The sequence below is a fragment of the Epargyreus clarus genome, unplaced genomic scaffold (genome assembly GCF_041222505.1).
Source record: "Epargyreus clarus isolate Ecla_fem2 unplaced genomic scaffold, WU_Ecla_fem_2.2 ptg000004l, whole genome shotgun sequence".
Lineage (NCBI taxonomy): Eukaryota > Metazoa > Arthropoda > Insecta > Lepidoptera > Hesperiidae > Epargyreus > Epargyreus clarus.
This window is the reverse complement of record NW_027332212.1, coordinates 9,810,467-9,833,034: the sequence shown is the minus strand read 5'-3', so window position 1 is coordinate 9,833,034 and position 22,568 is coordinate 9,810,467. Positions and strand designations below refer to the sequence as shown.

The 22,568-nt window shown below is 33.8% G+C and overlaps 2 protein-coding genes across 4 annotated transcripts in view; one reads left to right on the top strand and one right to left on the bottom strand.

Annotated features, from left to right (window-relative positions):
- The window catches only part of Duox (dual oxidase), a 56,495-nt gene extending 42,524 nt beyond the window's left edge, over positions 1-13,971 (bottom strand). For both annotated transcript variants that reach the window (XR_012103982.1, XM_073093189.1), the window contains exons 1-2: positions 13,770-13,971; positions 1,254-1,339 (exon numbers count right to left, since the gene is read on the bottom strand). Coding sequence is in view for 1 of the 2 variants with exons in the window: in XM_073093189.1 (XP_072949290.1) it covers positions 1,254-1,329 (76 nt within the window). In the remaining variant the exon portion in view is untranslated. The remainder of the gene's footprint in view (positions 1-1,253; positions 1,340-13,769) is intronic.
- Positions 13,972-17,406: 3,435 nt separating this feature from the next.
- On the top strand, positions 17,407-19,685 carry LOC140757466 (transcription factor 15). Of its 2 annotated transcripts, none has more exons than XM_073093191.1 (3): positions 17,407-17,977; positions 18,637-18,767; positions 19,306-19,685. In XM_073093191.1, the coding sequence occupies exons 1-3, from the start codon at positions 17,835-17,837 to the stop codon at positions 19,407-19,409; spliced, it is 378 nt and encodes a 125-aa protein (XP_072949292.1). In that variant the 5' UTR covers positions 17,407-17,834; the 3' UTR covers positions 19,410-19,685. The 2 variants fall into 2 exon arrangements, with proteins under 2 accessions (XP_072949292.1, XP_072949291.1); XM_073093190.1 differs by having other exon boundaries at positions 18,634-18,767.
- Positions 19,686-22,568: the final 2,883 nt, after the last annotated feature.

Sequence of the window (22,568 nt, the reverse complement as noted above, 5' to 3'; positions counted from 1 at the left end):
AATCCTTTGTGGTTCGACTCCGGCGGCACCACCGCCACACTTATTTCTACCTAACAACAGCAGTGATAGGCGCTGCTGTGTTCCGGTTTGAAGGGAGACAGACTTTTCCGGGGCGTTCCAGCTTAGTCCCCAGGGGTAGCGGCGCATCTGTGGCCGACCTCAGGTAGGAATATCTAATGCTGTCTGGGCTTGATTACAGATGTCCATGGGTGGCAGTGGCCACTTACCATCATGTGGACTGCATGCTCGTCTGCTACTCTTATATTATAAAAAAAAACAAGACAAGATTAAATTTTGATTGGGACATGTTTATACACCAACATTTTATTGAGACAAGAATGTCACAAGATATCTGCCAAGAATTAATAAGATTAAATTGTACTTAATTGATTTCGTACTTCTGGTATTTTATATTTTTTTCGAAAAAGGAATAGCAAAAAGATCCTGTCCACCTGAGTGGTCTTTGCCCTCGTCCAGAAAACGTTTATAATTAACTTAAAATGTTTAAAAAAGTTGAATTCAGACATAAGTTGGTTAGAACGCCTCATATAGGTAATTGACTCAACATTACCACACACTGCAAACCACAATACAGATGCGCTTAATATATCTGTTATAGATCAACAATTAGTAGAAGGATTTAACCACTCTTTATTTTCTTGTTTATGGGATTATCTTATACCAGGTAGCTTAAGAATTTTTAACCCTAACAATAATAAATTTCCCGAAAAACGTCTATGTTGTTAGTACTCTTTATATTTAACTTACCTTAGTAAAATGTTGTAAATAATATCTCAAAAGAAACAAATATCGTCTTTACTTAGCAACTTATGCTTATGTATGTTTATTGAATAATAAAACAGTTAAAATTGTTAACTATGAATCTTATGCATTATGTGCATAATATCGCTTGGTAACAGTATAAATAACAGTAATAGACAGATCAGCAAATCGTGACCGATCAGACGAGGATACGCGGTGACAATGGAAACTCCACTGTAACCAGTTCACATCCTTGTTTTGTATGTAGAGTGTCCATGCCTCCGTTCTGAGTGGGATTGTCCTGTTTGTTCGATGTTTGATGATTTGTTGTTTGATGGTAGAACTTTTTGTTGCCAATCTTATATGTGGTTGACTACGAATGTCCTTGTGCGGCAGTAGCCACTTACCATTAGGTGGACGGCATGCTTGTTTAGTACTTAGAAGTAGTATTTTTTAAATATAGTAATTTAAGAAAATGTACTGATGCATACCTGGATCGCCAAAGCATGGTATGAGCACTGCGGTGAGCAGAAAGAGCGCCAGCTCCAATTGGCAGTGTTTGGCCATCGTGAAAAATCTGCAATGAAAACCAGAAGATAATCATTATGGTCTACCTACAATGTGCATCCGGGATTTTGTTTTCAAAACCTGGATACCCTTGAGAAAAGTATATAAAGTAAGCTGTGTAAAGCTTAACGGCTTTCTGATGAATATTGCGAATTTTAAATATAACTTTATATAGTTACATTAGTGTTTTATAATTAGATAGGTTAAAAGAAGCAAAACAAAAGTAATATAAGTACTACGTACAAAATTTCAATGACTTATTGCATACATTAGATTGCATGTTTTAACTCTTAATGGTTAAATAAATCAAACCGCCCGAAGTCATAAAATATAGCTATGGTAACAGCGCCTTCACGTTCAATTTTAAAATCGAACTTATGCTTGAATAATTATGATAATTAATCATTTTAAATCACAACAAAGTCATCTAACATTTTATAAACGGGTATAAGTGTATGGTACCTATTTATACAATGTTTGTGTGGGACTAATACGTATGGGTTGGATAATCTGAATTCCAAATTTGTTCCATGTACCATTTAATAGCAGGTTAACTACATCATCAATACGTTAACTACAGCCTTAGAGGTCTTATTAGGTAGTTTGAATTGTTCTATTAGCGTTACTGAGCTTAAATTGTAATACTCGTAATAATTGCACACTTACATAATGTGACAACTTAATCAGTGCTTGCTAAAATGCCCTGAGGGTAACTGAGGAACTGAGTGAATAAAATCTAGGACATTCAAAACAAATAAAAATATGTATATAAGTATATAGATAATATACAAAAATGGATGGATAAAAAGGTATATTTGTACTTAAGCATACACGTAAGAAGTCAAACATGTTTGTCGGAATCAATTTAAAAAAACATTTAAAAATTAGTGAGCAAATCACCAATATATGATAAAATACTATAAGTAAAATATGTGTTACATCGGCGCACGCAAGTTCGTCCTACGTTAAAAATATGTTTTACTAGAAATAAATGATCTGTTTTCCCAAACGCGTCAACAGAAGTATGACTTTGGAAATAACAACTGCATCCTGCAGGATAGACCATCCGATTCGATGTAAGTTACTAATGGTTCACCTGAAACTTGTTATAAGTAAATCTGCAGGTATAATCGTGTAGTCTCATATGTATATTGTACAACTCCGTATGATTTGAGTGACAGTTGCAACAGTCTCGAATCACGCAGGTCGATGAACGCTGTACAGTTCACGCGATCTTAAATTCCGCGACAATTACTTGTAGAACGCTACGATTCTATATTAATTTGATTTAATTCTCGCACAACAATACATACCTATCATTCTATACATAACACGTAAACAGAACAGCTGCTTCTGTTAAGATGTTGATATTAAAATACATTTATAATAGAATCTATTTCAAGAAGTTAAAATTTATCACGTACTCGTTGACGTAACCTTAAAAGGCGCAACAATATCGCCAACATAACATTGATATAATTTTAAATAAACATGTACCTTCTATGTGTCTATTCACATGTAAACATTACCAATGTAGACGGGCACAATTTTTTACGAAAATGCATGGTTTTTAATTCGCGAAACACTTTTTGCCGTCCATTTCAACAGTGTGAACGATATTGACCATATCGCAACTACTCCATAGCCACATGCGACGCTGTACATTATAGTTTGGCTTCTCTATAATAAACACACGTTTTTGTAGTTACCAAAATGCAACCACAACGCAACCCTAACCTAAACCACTGCTTGCTGACATTTTGTCGCTGTCGTGTGTTGTGGTTGTGTTTACGTGTGAACAGACACTATGATGCCATATTCGTTAAGAGCTCAGACCTTACGTAAATTATGTCAACTGTAGCTCTATAAACCTTCAAGTCGATCATTGTATCAACGAATGTTATGACATACATTTGTTTCATATTTAATATATTCTACCTACATTTCAATCGCTTCATTTCATTTATTATTTGCTGGACCATGACTCTTGGTATATTGGAAATGTTCGATATACAGCATTTGGTTTACCTTTTACTGCAGTGTTTTTCAACCTTTTCCTTTACGACCCCCTCTATAATTATGTGAAAATATTCGTGAGCTTTTCGTTTCCTTCGCTAACTTGTAATTTAATATGCAACAAACTAAATTTGTGTATACAGTCCACAGCAAATTGTAAATTAGGCATCAGTTGAGTATATTTCTTACCAAATTTCTTAATCACGACCCGCGTGGCGGAGCGGGCACCATACCGGTCTGATGCGCAAAGGGTCCCGGGTTCGATTCCCGGCCAGAAAGATATCCAAATGATGAATTTAGATTTCTGTTCCTGGGTCTGGGTATTTGTGTATTTGTCTATGTGTGTGTGTGTCCATAGCACCCACGACACAGGGAATCCTAGTATGGGGCTGTGAGTGTAGAAAGCGTTTGTTTGCTTGTTTAATCAACATTTTATTCGTAAAGTAATCTTTTTGTACGGTAATGTTTCTTTTTTCTCTTGTTTTTTCAGTTTGCGATCCCCCACGATCCCTATAGAAACTTCAATCCCCCAGAGTAACGCGACCAAGTTGAAAACCACTGTTTTATTGTGTCGAAACTTATTTGTAACCGTGCAGGGACGTTCACTCGATCAACCCGTACAATTAATGGCCCAGCTGTAGAATTTATACATGTGACAGATATAGTACATGCCTAGAATAGTACTTGCCAACAGTGTGGGTGGACGACTTGATCGTACAACGAACCTGATTTAAATATGCAGTTTGTTGTGACTTGGTCAATAAGTAGGAGTCAAGTCAAGTATCTCTTACATAAATTATAAATATAACGATGTAAGTGGATAAATTTTTCGTTTATTTGAACATGATTTTTTCAAGCTAAGTAAAAAGTATGTACGAGCGTATATAACGTTTAATTATGGAGTCCGTTACAGGATTATTATATAAACACTTGTTATACCTATAGTACTTTGATAGGTAAGTATAAATAAGGATTTTTTTCTATGATATGTAGGAATGGTAGGTACTTCGGTTAGTTACATAGATTCAGATGGGTACATACGTTTTTTTAATTGAATATCACGCTAAACTTTGCTATGGCTGTCTTATACTTCTTATGAGATCTTCGGGATAAAAATATACAAAGCACCACTTGTTCGAATGCAGAAGATTATTTCTTACGTAATAAATGGCAATTTCTTATAAAAATAATAGTTATTCCAATTTCTAGATAATTTAAATTTTCCGTAAACTCAGAATAAATTATGGTTTAATCCGTGAGTGTCCATAGATTTTCCGTGTTAACTAAACAATAGATTAAATAATAATCATCACAGTAAAAAAGTACAAGTTTTCTTGTAAAATTACTTTTGTAATAATTGTAATATAGGAAATTTTCTCGTATAAGTTAACTTATTAATTTATGTACGTTATTTAATTGACATATTTTATTATATCGTAAATAAACAGTGTAATGAGGCAAACAATATGATAAAGGATTACAAATATAAGACAGATTTGTATATCTTACAATACTTAGTACATAATACAACCACCATTCTGACTAGTATAATACTAAAATAAAACCACAGGCGCATGTTAAAAGATTTTCTGATAAATATCTTTATTTAAAAATTGAGTAAACATGCATTATTGTATGCAAGGACATCAGTCGGTCGGAAAGATGTTCTGAGCGCTGGCCCACATGTACCATTGTGCAATCACATTCGCTCTTACATAGTCACCCAACATGGACATTGTTACTTGATAGTTGACTGGTTAGATGTAAAAATTCAAGTGCTGTAAGAACGTAGTATTTGATTAATAAAACAATAACGTAATAGAATTGAGAAAACATTTTTCATATTTGACGGCCCGCGTGGCGGAGCGGTCACCTTACCGGTCTGACGCGCAAGGTGTTCCGGGTTCGATCCCTGATCAGACAGATATCTCAATGATGAAATGAGATATCTGTTCTGGGTCTAGGTTTTCGTGTATTCGTCTTTGTGTGTGTTCATGGCACCCACAATACAGGGATATATATCTTTTCAGTAGACATATTATGATAAAATATTACAGAGTTATCCTTTTGTTCTGCAGCAATGACGGCATATTTTACGCCGTTTATGTTTATTAAAAAAATACACATTTTAATCTCTAACAGCAACAAAAATCAACATATTCATCGTTCTTTGACTCACTTTCTTGCAAATTGTTATGATTCAGCAAACTAGCAAAGCGAATAACTAGTAATAATAACAGGTCAACGTACTAAGGAATTCGGTACGGACAATTTACAGTTGAGACTAATGCTATTGTACATTTTACGCATGTAAAGTGTGTTCTTATGTAAAAAATGATAGAATGAATTTTCTACGTACATTTCTTTCATGTAATAATGAATTGAATGTCTTATAAATAAAGTAACTTTATAATCGTCTCATCCAAATTACCAAGAAATATTTTGTTGATACGAGTACTTCTATCATGACCTAACATGGAACTTACATGTGAATCATGTGTGTCGTAATAGCAGATTCTATCAACATGATCGAACAAGTCATCTCAATTTACATTACTACATTTCCAAGTATGAAATCGCGGACAGAAGCTACACATCATCATCATCAACCCATCACTGTCCCACTGCTGAGCACAGGTCTCCTCTCAGAATGAGAAAGATTAGACCATAGTCCACCGCGCTTGCCAAGTGCGTAGACTTCACATACTTTTGACATTTTCTTATAAATCTCTCAGGTATGCAGGTTTCCTCGCGATGTTTTCCTTCACCGTCTAGCAAGTGATAGCTTTATGAGATTTTACGTTTTTACAAAAATCATTTTTTTGTATTTGTTTACGTATTTCCCATACATTTCCAATCAGTTCTGATACAGTCCGCTGGTGGCGGATATTATTAACCAGTATGCTAACACAATAATAAACTTAAATTGAATAGTGGTACAGGTCTATAAAATCTAAAAAACAAAATACCATTTTGTAAGTAAATAGTAAATTCAAATTGAGTATGATGAAGAACCTCGGATAAGTCAAAAGTGAAATATAGCCTCGGAGTATTGTTTAAAATAATAGGCAGTCATGTATAATTGTTGGTTAGGCAACGCGCGAATTTGACCCATAATTTGAGTGGACGAGGCCGACTTACAAAACAATCTGATTTGGACGGCCCAGTAATATCTACCTTATTAGGATTACACGTATAAATGGCACAATAAAAAGTTATATGTACACATGTGTCTAAATGTTTTATGTATATTTGATATGTAATGTAACATGTGGTATGTAAGATTAAAACTTTGCAAAGACGTAAGTATTTAAAAAGTCTACGAAAGCTCTGTAAGAACTGCTGTATTTTGTAATTTTGTGTATGATCCATTACATAAATAAATAAAGCTGACATACATACGAAGAAAGAATTAAAAACACAATAAGTACCTAATACTTTACAATCAGGTATATATTTTTTCAACAAGGCTAAACAGGCAGACACTTACACTTCAAATTATGTATGTTAAGTTAAATTGAAAAATTGATTACTTGTGGGCTATGATCCTATGATGATCACTTACCATAAACGTAAACGGTTATTTGGGTGCACATTTAGTAAATTTTATGAATCAGTATAGCTAACATAATGATAAACTTAAATTGAATAGTGGTAAACAGCTACACATAGGCACATAAAATAAAACGATACTCCCTTCTTCTGTAGGGAAGGTTCGATATGACTAAATGACTTGATCCCGGTTCTCGTTTCAAATCCCGGGACTTTACAGTTCACTCCGGGATCCCGGAATAATCCAGGAATTGAAAAGAGCTAATGAAGACAGAGTAATAAATAAAAATCGCCTTTTCATACACTACAAGATTCAACATTAATCTCTAAAAATGATTATTTCAAGATAAACCTATACTTAAAAGTAAGATCCAGAGATCCGGGTTCCCGAGATGGAGTTCCCTAGCTACGATCTCAATACTTTTTGCAACTAATTACACACTTACAAACTGCCTGTGTTGGAACATAATAGCGAAGATAAGACATGCATTAGTGGGTCAACAGTTAAGGAACTGAGACTGGCCTTCGTTACGCGTTAAGTCATCGGTTTTTGCACGTCTAACTTTGCACAACCGACGTGCGAAATAGATTATAATTAGGGATGACGATGTGGCCGATTATTAATGTATCGATTTCTTGTGTTAGAATGTTAAAAGGAAAAAAGAAATAGAAGACTGCGTCTTTTTATGAATTTGTATTTTATTGTTTTAGTGGTTAATTTCTTGGCAGAAAATAATATTTTTTTCAGCGATCCTGATATACCTAAGCAGCAGCTAAGCAGCAATCAATTGATGATCGATTTCCCAAAAAATCAGGTATTCGATATTTTTATAGGCCGATTCTTCAGTTACATTTATATCGATTTAAAAATTGATTTGTTGAAAACATCACCATCCCTATTCTGAATGTCTAATTTTGCACAGCCGATGTGCGATTTTTTTTGTATAAAGTACCAAATCAGTAATAAGGTACTTTATATTAATAACAATCTAGCCTAATTAGTAATTCTACGTTAACTAAAACTGCTAAATAATCATAATTTAATGAACGTGGCGTCCTCTGACAAGTGTAGTGGCACCTCCACAGAAGTGCCACAGCACTTCTTTGTTTTATCATATTAAAGGGAGTAGACACATTGTTCTGGTGTTCTCGATTAGTATCGATTTAAAAATTTATTTGCTGAAAAACTTCGCCATCCCTATTTTAAAAGTTCAATTTTGCACAACCGACGCGCGAAATAGATTAAAATAAAAACCGCAAGCGTTTATCTAATCACACAAGCTTTTTCGAATGGGCAGTTTTTATTAGCAATCGCTTGGTTAGTAATACTGTAATTTAGTTCGGAGTGTAGAACAGTCTGCATAAATTCGTGTCGTTATTGTGAAATAAGATCAATCTAGATGTGATAGCCTAGTGGTTAGCAGCAGTGATAGCCTAGTGGTTAAGAAACGCGGCCTCTCGATCGAGGGGTCCGAGGTTCAAATCCCAGGCACGCACATCTGATTTTCAAATTTATGTGCGTATTAGAAATTAATTATCACTTGCTTAAACGGTGAAGGAAAACATCGTGAGGAAACCTGCATACCTGAGAGATTTATAAAAAATCTTAAAGGTATGTGAAGTCTACCAATACGCACTTGGACAGCGCGGTGGACTATGGCCTAATCCTTCTCATTCTGAGAGGAGACCCGTGCCCAGCAGTGGGACAGTAATGGGTTGATGATGAAGATGTACTTTTTGTATGATATACTTTTTTCATTCAATATTTGATCTACTTATAAATAAGTTAATGTGAACATCATTATTTTAATAATATTGAGGTAATAATGATGTAGCCCACCTGATGACATTCCATTGACATCTCTAATCCATCTCCGTTAAGATTACAGTAAGGTCAGTCGATACGTCAGTCCATCTCCCTAAGCATACTCTTCAAACCAGAACACAGTGGCCCTTAACAAAGTTATTAGGCAGAAATAGATTAGGAGCCTGCGGAGTTCAACCACAAAGGCTTTTACCAACTTCAATTGAAAGTTATTAATATATAGATACTTAGGTAATATATGAGTAAAATGTGTAGAACAGTATATAATAGGTACTGTATGACTTAAATTGAGTTATTTTCAAGTCACTCATGTTACTTGGATTAAGTACCATGTTAGATGCAGGTAATAACACCGAATTACCGTAATAATGTAATTTGATTTGTAATACGTCTTATTGCCTATAATATAATTAATAGACTTGGCTTCAATTCGCCTATTAATGTTGTTTGAAATAAAATTTTGTTATTGTCATCTATCACGTAAAAGTATGTTTAATGCAAAATCCTTTCTATACATTAAGATCGCAACAAAATATTATGTATATAATACGGATTTTCTTTCGGGATTTCCCAGAAGATAATCCGCATTATTAACCGTATCTTATTCACACCACAAAAATCAAAATTATAAAACAATAAAACAAAACATAATTGAAGCCCTAATGACTAAGTATATCTTCGACAGTCGAAGGCAACCGTGGACCAATCCGAAACGATTAAAGTCATCGATAGCCATGTTGGTGCACACGCACATACATCACCGTATAAGCACATGACCTAAGCAAGAGATTTACTACTCAAGTATGTAGTTATTTTGCTGTTACACTGTCGAAGTATGTAGTTCCTTAAAGGATACTAACTCAGGAGTAGAACCAATACTAATTAAGTTCTTAGTAAGATATAATACCTACTTATTTAGTAAAAAGAATTACGAATTTACTGTCTGTTTGGATTTTTAAAAGCTAGATCCACAATAGCAAAATATAAGAGCAATATGCATTTTCTTTTAGTAGTTGGTTCTATGTACCAACTTTAGTAAGAGCTAATCTGCAAAATCTGGAAGAAAATTGAAAAGGACCTTCATGGAACTTTAATGTAAAAATAAAGCTTATAATATGGAGATTTGTAGTTATTTTTATCCCCTGACAATACCTATTTAGTTTTGTGAAAATAGCGCATAGTGACGTTCACAGACCTATAAACAAATACATGTTAGGTTGGTTACGTTACTGTTAATATTATCTAATTTTGAAGATTTACACTTTATTCAATAATCAATGTAATATATATTTACAGCTTAAGTTGAAACTTTTTTTTAGAAACTGTTTATCCAATAATTTTAAACCAAAATTGTGAATTTGAGAAAAGGCTTTATCTCATGATTTTTAATAATGTGATTCTCATTACGATTATAAAACTGATGTAACGGTATAAAAGTAAACCGTTTAAAGGGAACCTTGTTATGTCGTACAGATTATCTCTGTAATATTTTAGAAGCAAGTAGGTACTGGGCGGATTGTCAAATAATACTCGTATTTATTTTGTTTTTACTGAATAAGCTAAAATTAAAGTCATACTTAAATTACATCAATACTCAAGAATGTGTTTGTACGCGCTTACTTATAAAATGTTAATTTACTTCTACATCAACAACATCCTAATTTTTGTTTTAAACAAAAAGACGTATTTAATTTGGATTACCTACTATAAATACTTCTTTATTATGTTCTAACACCTTAGTGACTCAATTCATTTTTAGGATTCAAATATTTTTCGCTATTTTTCGCCGTGTTTTCAACTGAACCGTGCTTAATAGATCGGCAGTTCGAATTTTCACAATGCGTTTACAATATGATAAAAAATACTAAAAATTAATATAAACTCGGTTTACGGATTACGGAACCTTCGTGTGTGAGTTTGATTCGCACTTGGCCAATTTTTCTCTTTGTTTGCTACTTTTCATACATTAGTGGTATTTATAAAAAAATCTCAAATTTTCAATAAAGATTACAATCGAATTGATCGAATCATAATACGTTTACACGTCATACATTTCGTCACAGATAAGTACCTAAACGTATATAGTATATAGATTGTCTTCGCATTACAATTTAAACTATTTGCTTATATTTTTTGCTAATTCATTTAAGACAAAAGACCTCGAAGGTGACAATGCACTTGTTACTAAAATTAAACATGATTTTTGTTCAGCTAAAGGTCATGTTGAAGTCAATGGACCCAAAGAAATTCCTTATGACGAATTTCAAAGCTATGTTACTAAATTATGTAATACTTTCCTATAGTAAGTGTAGAACACCAAATTGCTGTTATAAAGCAGAAAAAGGTGTGGCCGTGGTGCCACTCGAGTTGAATAACGAAGGGTTCAAACAATATTTAAAGTTGGTTAAGAGGTGGCAGTACTTAATATCACAAGAATTACATATTCGTTCGTTACTTCCCTGTGACGAAAAAAATTTATAGCGATTTTTCTTTTTCATATTCTTAAATTAGTTTTTCTTATTTATTGAATCTAGATTAGCAGGTTCAGGTAAAAAAAATGTATGCCAAACGAAGACAATCTAAAAATTTACAAACATTAGCAACAATAGTCATAACAAGGAAGTGTTGTGGTAGTATAGTAGGTATTTAGGCATAACGGTGTCATACGTTTTTATGTGACGTATTCGCGCTGACTATTGAATTTTACTACATTGATATATTTTGTGCTATAAGTACGATAAATAGGAAATGTCCGGAGTAGGGGTAAGTTGGGATAACATCGGCGCTGTAGTAATACTGTACGCTGGAAATTGCAGGGCAATCTGATCATTGTCAACTCATTAGTGGCCCATTGCTGTCACGCATTTCCTTTCAGAGTGAGGGGTCAAGTGCAATCCACTTCAGATCCACCGAGAGTGGGTTGTAGACTTCACGCATCCTTAAGAAGATTTCTTTTAACCATTTTCCGATGTAAAGGTTTTCTCAAGAACTTTTCAGTCACTGTTTTGCGCAAAAAAAAAAAACAGAACTTGGACCCCCAGATTGAGAGGCCTAGTTTCTAGTCACTAGGCTAATTCTAATTTATATTTGTTTTTTTTTTATTGGCAACTCATCCCTTGAATATAATAAACATGTATGATGTTCCTCATTTAAAAACGATCAAATAAGCTTGCAATTTAATTCATTCTGTTTTAGCCCTGCGTCGATTAGCCCTACTTCACTTGCCGTATTTAAATTATCAATATATACTTCCCGCCAAGAATAGGTTACATTTTCATTTTTACAGTATTTACGGCGTTTACAATTTAGAATTAGAACTTGTTATAAAATAGTTATATAATAAATAATTATTACAAGGATCAGTTTTTGTGCGCATAGTTTATTACTCATTTATTGAAGTCAATTTAATGTAGGTTTCAAGGTGTAAGCACAATGTTATAGGTAGTTATTGTGTTTATTTTTTGCGTTAACGGATGTGTGTTGCACATGATATTTAAGTTTATACATTATGTACTCGTATGTTTGTTTGTCGGAGTAGTAATCGATCAGGTATATGGAATTCAACAATTACGGGGGTTTCGGCTACCTTATTAACGTTTTGAATTATTGTCGTGTTTTAAAATATTGTTTAAATATTATGTGTATAAATTTAAGTAGCCAAGGAAAGAACACTTTATTGTATGACAAATGATGTAAGAAGTCCTACCTTAACTTATCTCTTCGATCACTAATAGGAACTAATTTTTATTAGTGATCGAAGGCTTATCCACTGATCTGTTGCTAGTTGTTACCCCTGTAGTTGAAACATTTCGTGTAAGTCCCTTATTGACCTTCAAATCGTAACAGCGGCTTAACACAATATTTATAAAGCAGTAGTAGGAGTATCAGTGACATAAGACTAAATCATTAATAAAATATGTGCTAAGCGTTATAGTGGGCTTTTAGCAGGATGTTCGCGGACAGATCCTGAATGAATCATCTGGTTTTCCATGCCACGTGCAAGCTACTTGCAGTTAACTGATAGCAGGATATCACGATTTTGTTAATTTTATACATCTTTATTGTAGTTAAAAGTTAATCGTTTATTGTTACAATTATTGTCGTTGAAATGTTGTAGTTTTTTCAACATAGCGTTTTTAAATTTCTTTAGTTTTGGATTCCATGTTATATTGGTAGGCTTAAATTTTTGTTAGTCCTAGATCGAATTGTTATTATTTTATAATTAGCTTAAAAATTAATATTCAGTTTTAAAATCAATAAGCTTGGGCAAAAATAAACTAAGATAAAAGATACATATATAATTAAACCATGTAATGTATGCAAAAATATTACCTAACTGTTTGAACATATTTTTAACTGTAAATAAAAACTTAAAAGCTTTGAAGTTTTTGTAGCGATAAAAGCAAATCGATTTCTTGTCCGTATAATTAGTATAGATTTTTTGTTACAATATGTGGGCGCATCGAATCAGCTGATATTCTTGTAACTGTCAGATCAGGCTGGTTATTATGCTATAGGCATCTAAGATCACGTGAATATTATGATAAAATTATTTAAGAAAAAAGGGATAGCTTTCAAATTAAACTTTGTTAGTCACGATTTCATTTTTCTTTACATCATATACCTACTATTGTTTTTGTGTTTGATAAACTATTAAAAAAACAGCAAAAGAAAGTTCAATATTATATAATTACCATGAGTTAATATTATCCGGTTATTAACACATTTATAAAAAACAACACATATCGGTAGCATACTTACGGAAGGATTAAATATCCGCATGCAATCTTCAGTTACAACAAAGATTTATTTACACGATCAATAATATTTAAGGTTTTACTTGAATTACTCATTATTACTTCACGTAAGCTTACGCAATGTGAATAAAACAAAGATAGTTGGGTAAATATCAAGCACATCAGTTGCAACAACGGTTCGTCCGGCGGTCAGCAAGCAGCCAGCGCGTCCTTGCGTTCACCACGAGGCAGTGCCCACCTTATCATCGAATGTCATCGTCTAACACCGGACAGTAGAAAGGCCAACTCACCTCTAATTTAATTAGGCATCATCAATCCGTCGGCGCCACGTAGTGTCAGCAATGTTAGCAAATATTTGAAAACACGAATCGTTCGCACGGTAATTGTTTACGGAGCGAAAGCGGTGTAAGTTCGATTTTCGAACGCGGAAGTGTTGTCGCGCCAAGGCGGTCGACTCGCGCGCGGTTGTGTGTGCGACTCACCGTTTCTCCGGTGTCGCGACTCGCGAGGAGAAAGTCTCGGCCGTGGTGCGCCTGCGCCGGTTGGCCGCGGATCCATGGAGGGGACGTGACGTCGCTCGCAAAATCAATAGACACAATCCTCTGCTTAAGCCGATCTTTCTTTTCGAAACGACCTGTGACTTCTATTGTCGATTTTTTATTTTTTACTACAAATTATTCAGACTTATTAATTGTGGGTTAAGCGAAAATTCAACAAGTAGTTACTGAAGTACCCTCGACTTTTTAATTAAAGTTAAAGTTAATCGTAAATTAATGATAACATCTAAACAAATATAAAACCAAAAGGTTAATTAAGCTGAGTCTCTGACAAAAATAACTTTCAAAACGCATTTGCATCCTACTATGAGCATTCCTTACCATAAAATTAGTTTATTAATCATAATCATAATCATTTATTAATTTGTAAACTACCCCTTATTTTGCAAACTACCCTAAATTTATTAATGTCATTAAAAGCATTTACATAAAAATTACATCAAAATCGGTTTGACAAACAAATTCGGCTGCTACAGTGATTAGTTTTCACGTATATTCAGACTAATACGTAAAAAAATGTAAATCCGCTCGTTTTAGTAAAAACGAGATTATTATCGGAATATAGATATAATGCAATGTATTTAAAATCACAAACAGAAACTCCAATTCTTTCATTTATTACTATAAATTAGCATAGCACTTAACGACATTAACATTCTGAAATAATAAGTACTAAAATATAATAAGAAGCCCACCAAAGTCCCACGGAGGTGGCCCTCTTTTATTTTGAGCTCGTTAACGTACAAATGAATACAAACGACTTGCTAGAACCCGGTCATATAATTTAACCAATTAAGCTTTACTAGGTTCTCACGGAACCATTCTCCCTTGGGACGCGAATATGGAACTTAGGGCCGCTCTTACAGTTATGCAGATTAAGTATTTGACGAAGTTTTTGATTTTCCTTAGATTTTTTGTCGTTTAGTTCCATTTGAAGAGATTAAACTCAGTTATTGTCTTATTCGATACTTAAGCAACCTGCCTATATCTAGCCAATTATTTAGAGGTGATGGACTAATTGTTGAAACTCTGCCTTTCAATCGGGGAGTTCGAGGTTCGAATCGCAGGCACGAACCTCTGATATTTTTCAAAGTTATGCACATTTAAATAAATATTATCAGTTGTTTTAATGACAAACAAAAACATCACGAGGAAACCTACATGCCTGAGAGTCCTTGAAAATGGTTTTCAAAGTGCTTACTGGTAAACTTTGACAGTCTACCAATATGCACTTAACCAGAGTGAACTATAGCCTAAACTTCCTTCGCATTGAAGAGAATCCTGCCCACTACTGGGACAGTAAAGGATTGACGACGATTCGTTGCATAATCTCCAAGGAGCTAATTAGGGATTACACGGACATTATGAAACAAGCGATAATAAAGTAGATACAAATTGGTTTTGGAATTTAAGGTGGTAAACGGTAAATAAAACTTGAAATACCTGAAGCTGTTGTTCAGGTTTTTCAAGTTTTTGAATGCCTACACAAATCAGATTCCTACGTTATCAGAAATACGAGTAATTTGGAAGCTATGTCATATGTAGTACAAGGTAATTACGAGTATATACTTGACCTTTTTTAAGTACTTGGATATGTAACTTTTATTAGCTTAGCTATTCAACGAGGTAATGTCGCCTGCGTTTTGGGGACTCTACCAAAGGACAGCAATTTGGATGAAGCTTATTATATTTAATTTATTTTTCATACATAACTATTTTAAATCCTGTTTTATTAATAATTTTTGTATTTCTATTAGGTTAATATTGTAAATAATTTACTACGAAAATAAATAGACAGATAAAAATAAAATAAAAAAGTTGTAACTTTTTATGACATTGAATTTACAAATAAGTTTTAGTCCACATGACGGCAAGAAGCTATTGCTGTCCATGGACGTCTGTTCTTCTTCTTAATCGTTACACTCTTGTTAGAGCGGTCGTGGTCATTACTTGGTCTTAGTGGCACGCTTAACAAAACACCGCCTCTCGGACGTCTGTAACTAACCTCATATACAACAGGCGTTTTATCTGAAACCGATTACAGAAACAATACGCGTGTTCGCTCAGTGCTCTAGATTTGACTATCCTGAAAACAGAAGAAAGAAAATACATACATGTCTTTGTATGTTTTACACGTTTTTAATTGATAACTTTAAAGTATGCCAAACACTACCAAATAATAAAAGAAACTCCTGTACCAAAGATGGTAGAACCCTATGTGGTTCGACTCCGGCATCACCGCCACACTTATTTCTACCTAATAACAGCAGTGTTAGGCGCTGCTGTGTTCTGGTTTGAAGGGTGTGGCAAGAGAGACATACTTTTCCGAGGCGTTCCAGCTTAGTCCTCAGGGGTAGCGGCGCATCTGTGGCCGACCTCAGGTAGGAATATCTAATCCTATCTGGGGTTAATTACAGATATCCATGGGCGGCAGTAGCCACTTACCATAAGGTGGACTTCATGCTTGCTGCTACTCCTATATTATAAAAAAAAACCCGGGTATCAACTCGTGAACCCATTACTGTCTCACTGCTGGGCACGGGTCTTCGCTCAGAATGAGAAAAATTAGGCCTAAAGTCTACCACGCTGGCCATGAGCATATTGGTAGACTTCACATACCCGTACCTTTGAGACCGTTTTCTTTAAGATCTGTCAGGTCTGCAGGTTTCCTCGCGATGTATTCCTTCACCGTTTCAGTAAGTGATAATTAATTTGTAACACATTACCTCGAAAACTCAGACCTGGGACTTAAACCTCGGACCTCACAATCGAGAGGCCGAGTAACAACCACTAAGCTGTCACACTGGTATCAACTCAATGTCAACTAAAGTTAAGTTTTGTGTTCGTTAATTTATTTCTGTTCTTCTAACTAATTCATTACTACGTTGTTAATAGCTAACATCAAAAAGCTGGGTACACAAGGAGACTCAGTTGACAAATCATCGCAGACGTTAAAAGTATTTATTGCAGCAGTTAACTTAAACTAACAGAGAGTTCCGCGTTTTACATTCTTGATGACAACTGAGCCATTCGCCACAGCAGGGCCGGACTTAAACCGTCTCTATATTATATATATTTTATATTTAAAATGTAACAATTTTATACCAGACAGCGGATTATTTATTTTTTCCGTATTATGTATCTATGTCGCTTTCTTTCGCACATTTTAACACATGGTGTGATTGGATTATTCTTAATTTGTCTAAATTGAGAATGACATAGGCTATATATTTGAACAGTCGGGATATTATCATCATTCTCTAGTAGATTTTCATATTAATGATAATATGTATGTCAGTAATTTAGAACAAATTAGAGTATTAATGAATTTAATGCAATAATAATGGTTTACATAACATCACTAAGGAAAAAATATTGGTCTAGAGTCTTGGTCTGGTTGGCTTAGAGAAAAATAATCAAAAAATACCAAATTAAATAATACAATGTACAAACACCTCTGAAGATTATTTAATTTAAAAACTTACAAAATTTATCGTGTAAATATATTTCGGAAGTTCAAAGTGCGGGCCTGTGTCGTCGGGAGGCATCTGTTTATACAATTATCGGTTAAGAGCCGGGCCAGTGGCGCGCGCTGTTCTTCCTAAATGACTCCTTCATAACGATATCCAGCGGGACTTATTAGTGGGCCAACACGCACAGGGATTAGTACGCTTTCAACATCCGAACTGAAACTTTAACCCACTTTCTTACACTGGAATTATCTAAGACAGTTCGTATCTACATACTCCACGTTAAAAACTTTAACAGTTTTCAACATTAGTGTGAAAAAATTTAAGTATGGACAATTTTTCGAACTACCAGTACAGTGAAGAGACTTGGGAACATTTTTCCGTGGTCCCATTTCAAAATAATACAGAGGCGGTGCCAACAGCGAAACAGAGGTGTCAAGCAAATGCCCGCGAGAGAGATCGGACGCAAAAGTTAGTATTAAATCCTTGTATTTTATTTGTGCTTAAGTAAATTCTTTTTTTTTAAATATGTTCTATCTTTCTTATACTGTAATGAAATTGTATGTATGTCTTCTATTTCTAGCTTTAAGTTATATCAAACGACATAAAGAAAATAGTACATTACGATACGAGGACGAAAAATTTTTTTCTGACAAGTGTGAGTTTGCAGGCCGAGCCGCAGGCGAGGACTGCAATCACACGAGTCAGAAAAACATTTTTCGTCCGCGTGTTGTATAAAATTTTATATTACGGGGTCGGAAATGGGGGTTTTGCGCACGCGAAGCGTGCGTAAAACGTCAATTTACGCACGCCGTGATATAAAATACTTTTAAAATTTCTTACCATTTTGATTGCCTGTGCCGATTGTGATGAAATAAAAAGTTCTTCGCAATTAAATTTCGAATAAGCCATTTTTTCAAAAACAGACAACTATTTTAACTACTGATACTATTTTACCAATTTATTATATAGTTTCTCAATAATCAATTTCTAAGTATATGTAGGTACATATGTTTTCATCGTTCACATAATGAATGAGCTTATAAAGTGTTAGTCGATACAAAATTGTAAATAAACACGTCTTTATTTGTATATATTGTAATAACATGCCGTTTTGACTTCCCAAGCAGCGTGAATATGGCGTTCAACGCGCTGCGGCTTCTCATACCGACGGAGCCGCCTGACAGAAAACTCAGCAAGATTGAGATCCTGCGTCTCGCCGGCAGCTATATCACGCATCTGGATAATCAGCTGTATACTGGTAACCTCATCAGTATTATCCTTTTTCCTACAGGCTTAATACAATAAGTATAAAACGTGGATAATTTAGTACTGGTAAACTCATCAGTATTGTATTAGATTTCCTTCTACAGATTTAAATTAATATAAGGACGTGAATAATATAGTACATAATGTTTAAATATGTATCGAATTGTATTGATCTATCGATACTTATTTTTTTCGAGTGTAAGACATTGGCGGCAAAGGCGAACAAAAACATCCGTATCGTGTAACTACATAAACGCAGAAGCTTATTTTACGAATTAAAATTATATAAATCCATATTTTTATATCTAATCGCAAAAGGACGCTATGTTTTCCGTTTTTCAGTATTTTCAGTGGTGTCCATGGTGTCCATAGCATTTTATTTAATACCAAATAAATACATATTTATTAATTACCTATTACACGCCCAATATATAAAAAAAACAATTTTGATACATAAAAAATAATTCTCGAAATAATTCTACAATAAAAAGATTAAAACGTGAAGAATTTATATTTTTTGTCTCTTACAGGTGAACTGGAGCAACCGTGTCTTCAGAAAAACGAGTTCGAATATAAAAACAGTTCGTTGTGCACTTTTTGCTGGTCGACTGTGAAAAAAGATGTAAGCAAATAAACTTGTAATACGATTTATCGACTTCTATGCAGGAGCTCTAAATATTTTCGGTTGAAATCTTACTTTTGTTACTTTATTAAGTCATTAGTTATTTATTTTTAATGTCCTATCCAAATAGGCTCAACCGTTCAGACAGATTAAGACAGACAGGAAAATGTAACTTCAATTAAAACAATATTTTTAGAATATGGTAATAAGCTCATTAAAATTGAACTTATTTGATATTACAGACACTTTCATTCCATTCATATAAGTTCACATAATACAATGTCGTAACGTGTCACAGTTGCTGTATGTGAATTTAGATTATATCTTCGAGTAATTCATATGTGATATGCAATATGATTGACACTTTTTGAGTATATTATAGTGAAACAAGTTGCATACTACAAGTTAGACCACGTCGCCCGATACATGACGGTTTATTAATTTCTTGCATAATATACGATTAGCAAATCAACTTCGAGCTCTTAAATATTGTTTGTCCTCGTTGAATGACCGAGACATAAGGTAATTAATCCGTAATATTCAAGAGAGAGATCTAAATCGAATTTTGTGTTTCGTCCGATTATTTAAAGACCGTGTTGTAAAGAAAATATAGACAAGTAGTTGTGGGACGAAAATAGCAGTGTTATAATTTCCTTTTCTTTGTGGGCAATGTCGTATGTCGTCCATATTTGTTTACTTTATAAATTTTACTCGATTTATTGCTACAGAATTATGCAATTGCCTAGTCGCACTAAGTTCTCCCAAAATAAATGTACCTATCTATTACTTAATGGACTAAACATATCGATACCTAATTCGCAAATCAGCCAACTCCACTTTTTGTCAAAATGATTTCTTTTTTATTTTGATAGTAAATGGCGTTGAACGATATCAAAAAAAAAAATTAACAAAAAAATAAAACCGACTTCTATGTCACTACAAAGTAAAAAAATAATTGAAATAAATGTTGGTTTAGTACATTTTTCTGAAGTCGGCGCTCAATATATTTCGTTTGATAACAGCGTAAACAGCGTGTCTAATATGAGCGCCGACTTCAGAAATATGTACTAAACCAACATTTATTTCAATTATTTTAATATTATTAATTATATATTATATAATTAATTCAATAGTTAAGAAAAGAAAAAGGAGTTGAAGGTCTAATTTTTCATCATATGTCTCTGTCTAGCAACTTCATTACAACAAATGTATATTCTATATACTTAACATGGGAGGCACATCTGCATCATCAGGATTGAAGAATTGAAGGTCATATCTTCCATCATATGTCTCTACTCATGACCTCATCATATATTCGTAAGCTCCAAATGCCTAACTTGTATGATTGAGGCAGGAGGCACTTCTGCATGATCAGAGTTGAAGAGTAGAAGGTCAAATTTTCCATCATATATCTCTACCTATCAACCTTATTGAATATTCATAAGCATCAAATGGCTAACTTGTATGGTTGAGGCAGGAGGCACCTCTGCATTATCAGAGTTGAAGAGTAGAAGGTCAAATTTTCCATCATATATCTCAACTTATCGATTTTATTAAATATCCATAAGTTCCAAATGCCTAACTTGTATGGTTGAGGCAGGAGGCACTTCTGCATTACCAGGGTTGAAGAGTTGAAGGTCAAATATTCCATCATATCATGTTAACCTAGATACTCAATGTTCATTTTAAGTTTCATGAGAATTGAGTGGGCAGAAGGTAAGTTGTCATAAAATATGTAAAAAGCAGGGGTAGTGATGATGAGTTCCACCTCATAACTTAAATTCTAATCATCAGAGCATACTAATGTTAAGGTAGGAAAGTACCGCAACGAAACTCCCTTTCATATGAAAAAAAGAAAATTGAAATTGGTTAAGAAATACTCGACTTATTCAAGTTTATATGAAATCGGGTTTTTCCAATATTCCGGGAAAACTGGTGGAAATTTTCAAATTTCCTCGAAATGGGACCCCCTGTGAAACTAGCCACATACAATGGTGTATGATTCTTGTCGATCGCTCGCGGCATCGTGAAAAAATCGCCGAACAAACATAAAAAAATAAAAAATATATATACGGTCGAATTGAGAAACCTCCTCCTTTTTTGAAGTCGGTTAATAAATTAAAAAAAACATTTGGACAAAAAGTGGAGTTGGCTGATTTGCGAATTAAGGTATCGATATGTTACTTAACGGATTGAAAACAATATTACTAGCAAAAGTATGTGTGCTATTTATAATTTTAATGTAGATGGTAAATTATTTTGATTAATGAAGATGATTGATACAAGATATTTTGAAAGCGATCAATAAATGGGATTTTGCTAATACCTACTTCAATATTAAGTAAAATAGTATCACAATTAGTTTAAGATCAGTATTTTGTAATCTTTAAATGTTTGTAGAAGGATCATAAAATATAAAGCGTCTAGTGTCGAAACTTTCGATTTATTTCGGTTGCATTGATCAGTAAAAGGAATATCGTAATACACTCGACTAGTTTGACATTTGAGCTCCAATCTCGGTTTACGGCTATATACACGTTGATTGGAAGGCGTTGAGTATTTAACAGGTTTAACTCGCAAGTACCTACTTAGTTTTAGTAGTGTATTTAGTATTTTTAACATAAAGGTATAAAGGTATAAAGGTGCAGTCCATCTGGTAAGCAGGCATTGCCGCCCTATCAACCCTAGATAATTGCTGACTCATATAAGAATAGAAAACTATAGATACCATGTATAAATTAATTTAATTCTAACTAAGGGTAACTTCAAATATCGTCAAGAATACAAAACTTCAAATTTTGCAAGAGGTGCAAACTTTAGATGTTGCCAGGAGCACTAAACTATACACATATATTATGTAATATAACAAACTCTCAGTAAGTTTAAGGTAATTTTTATAGTGTGACGTAAACAGAATTTATGGTACACTGGACATTGCCCAGTAAGTCGTGACGTCATCTATGACGTAGGCATTTGTTAGACTAAGGTGCCAACAATATCAATGTAAGTAACTTTAACAAAACTTCTTATTTTTTGGTTTCAGAAATCTACACAGCAAGTTTGATTCTTCGTATTAAGCTACCTTCAATACTAAAATAAAAATATATATACTTAATATATTATAAACTTACTTTATATTTTATGTTATTTTAATGTACTTTCGATACTAGT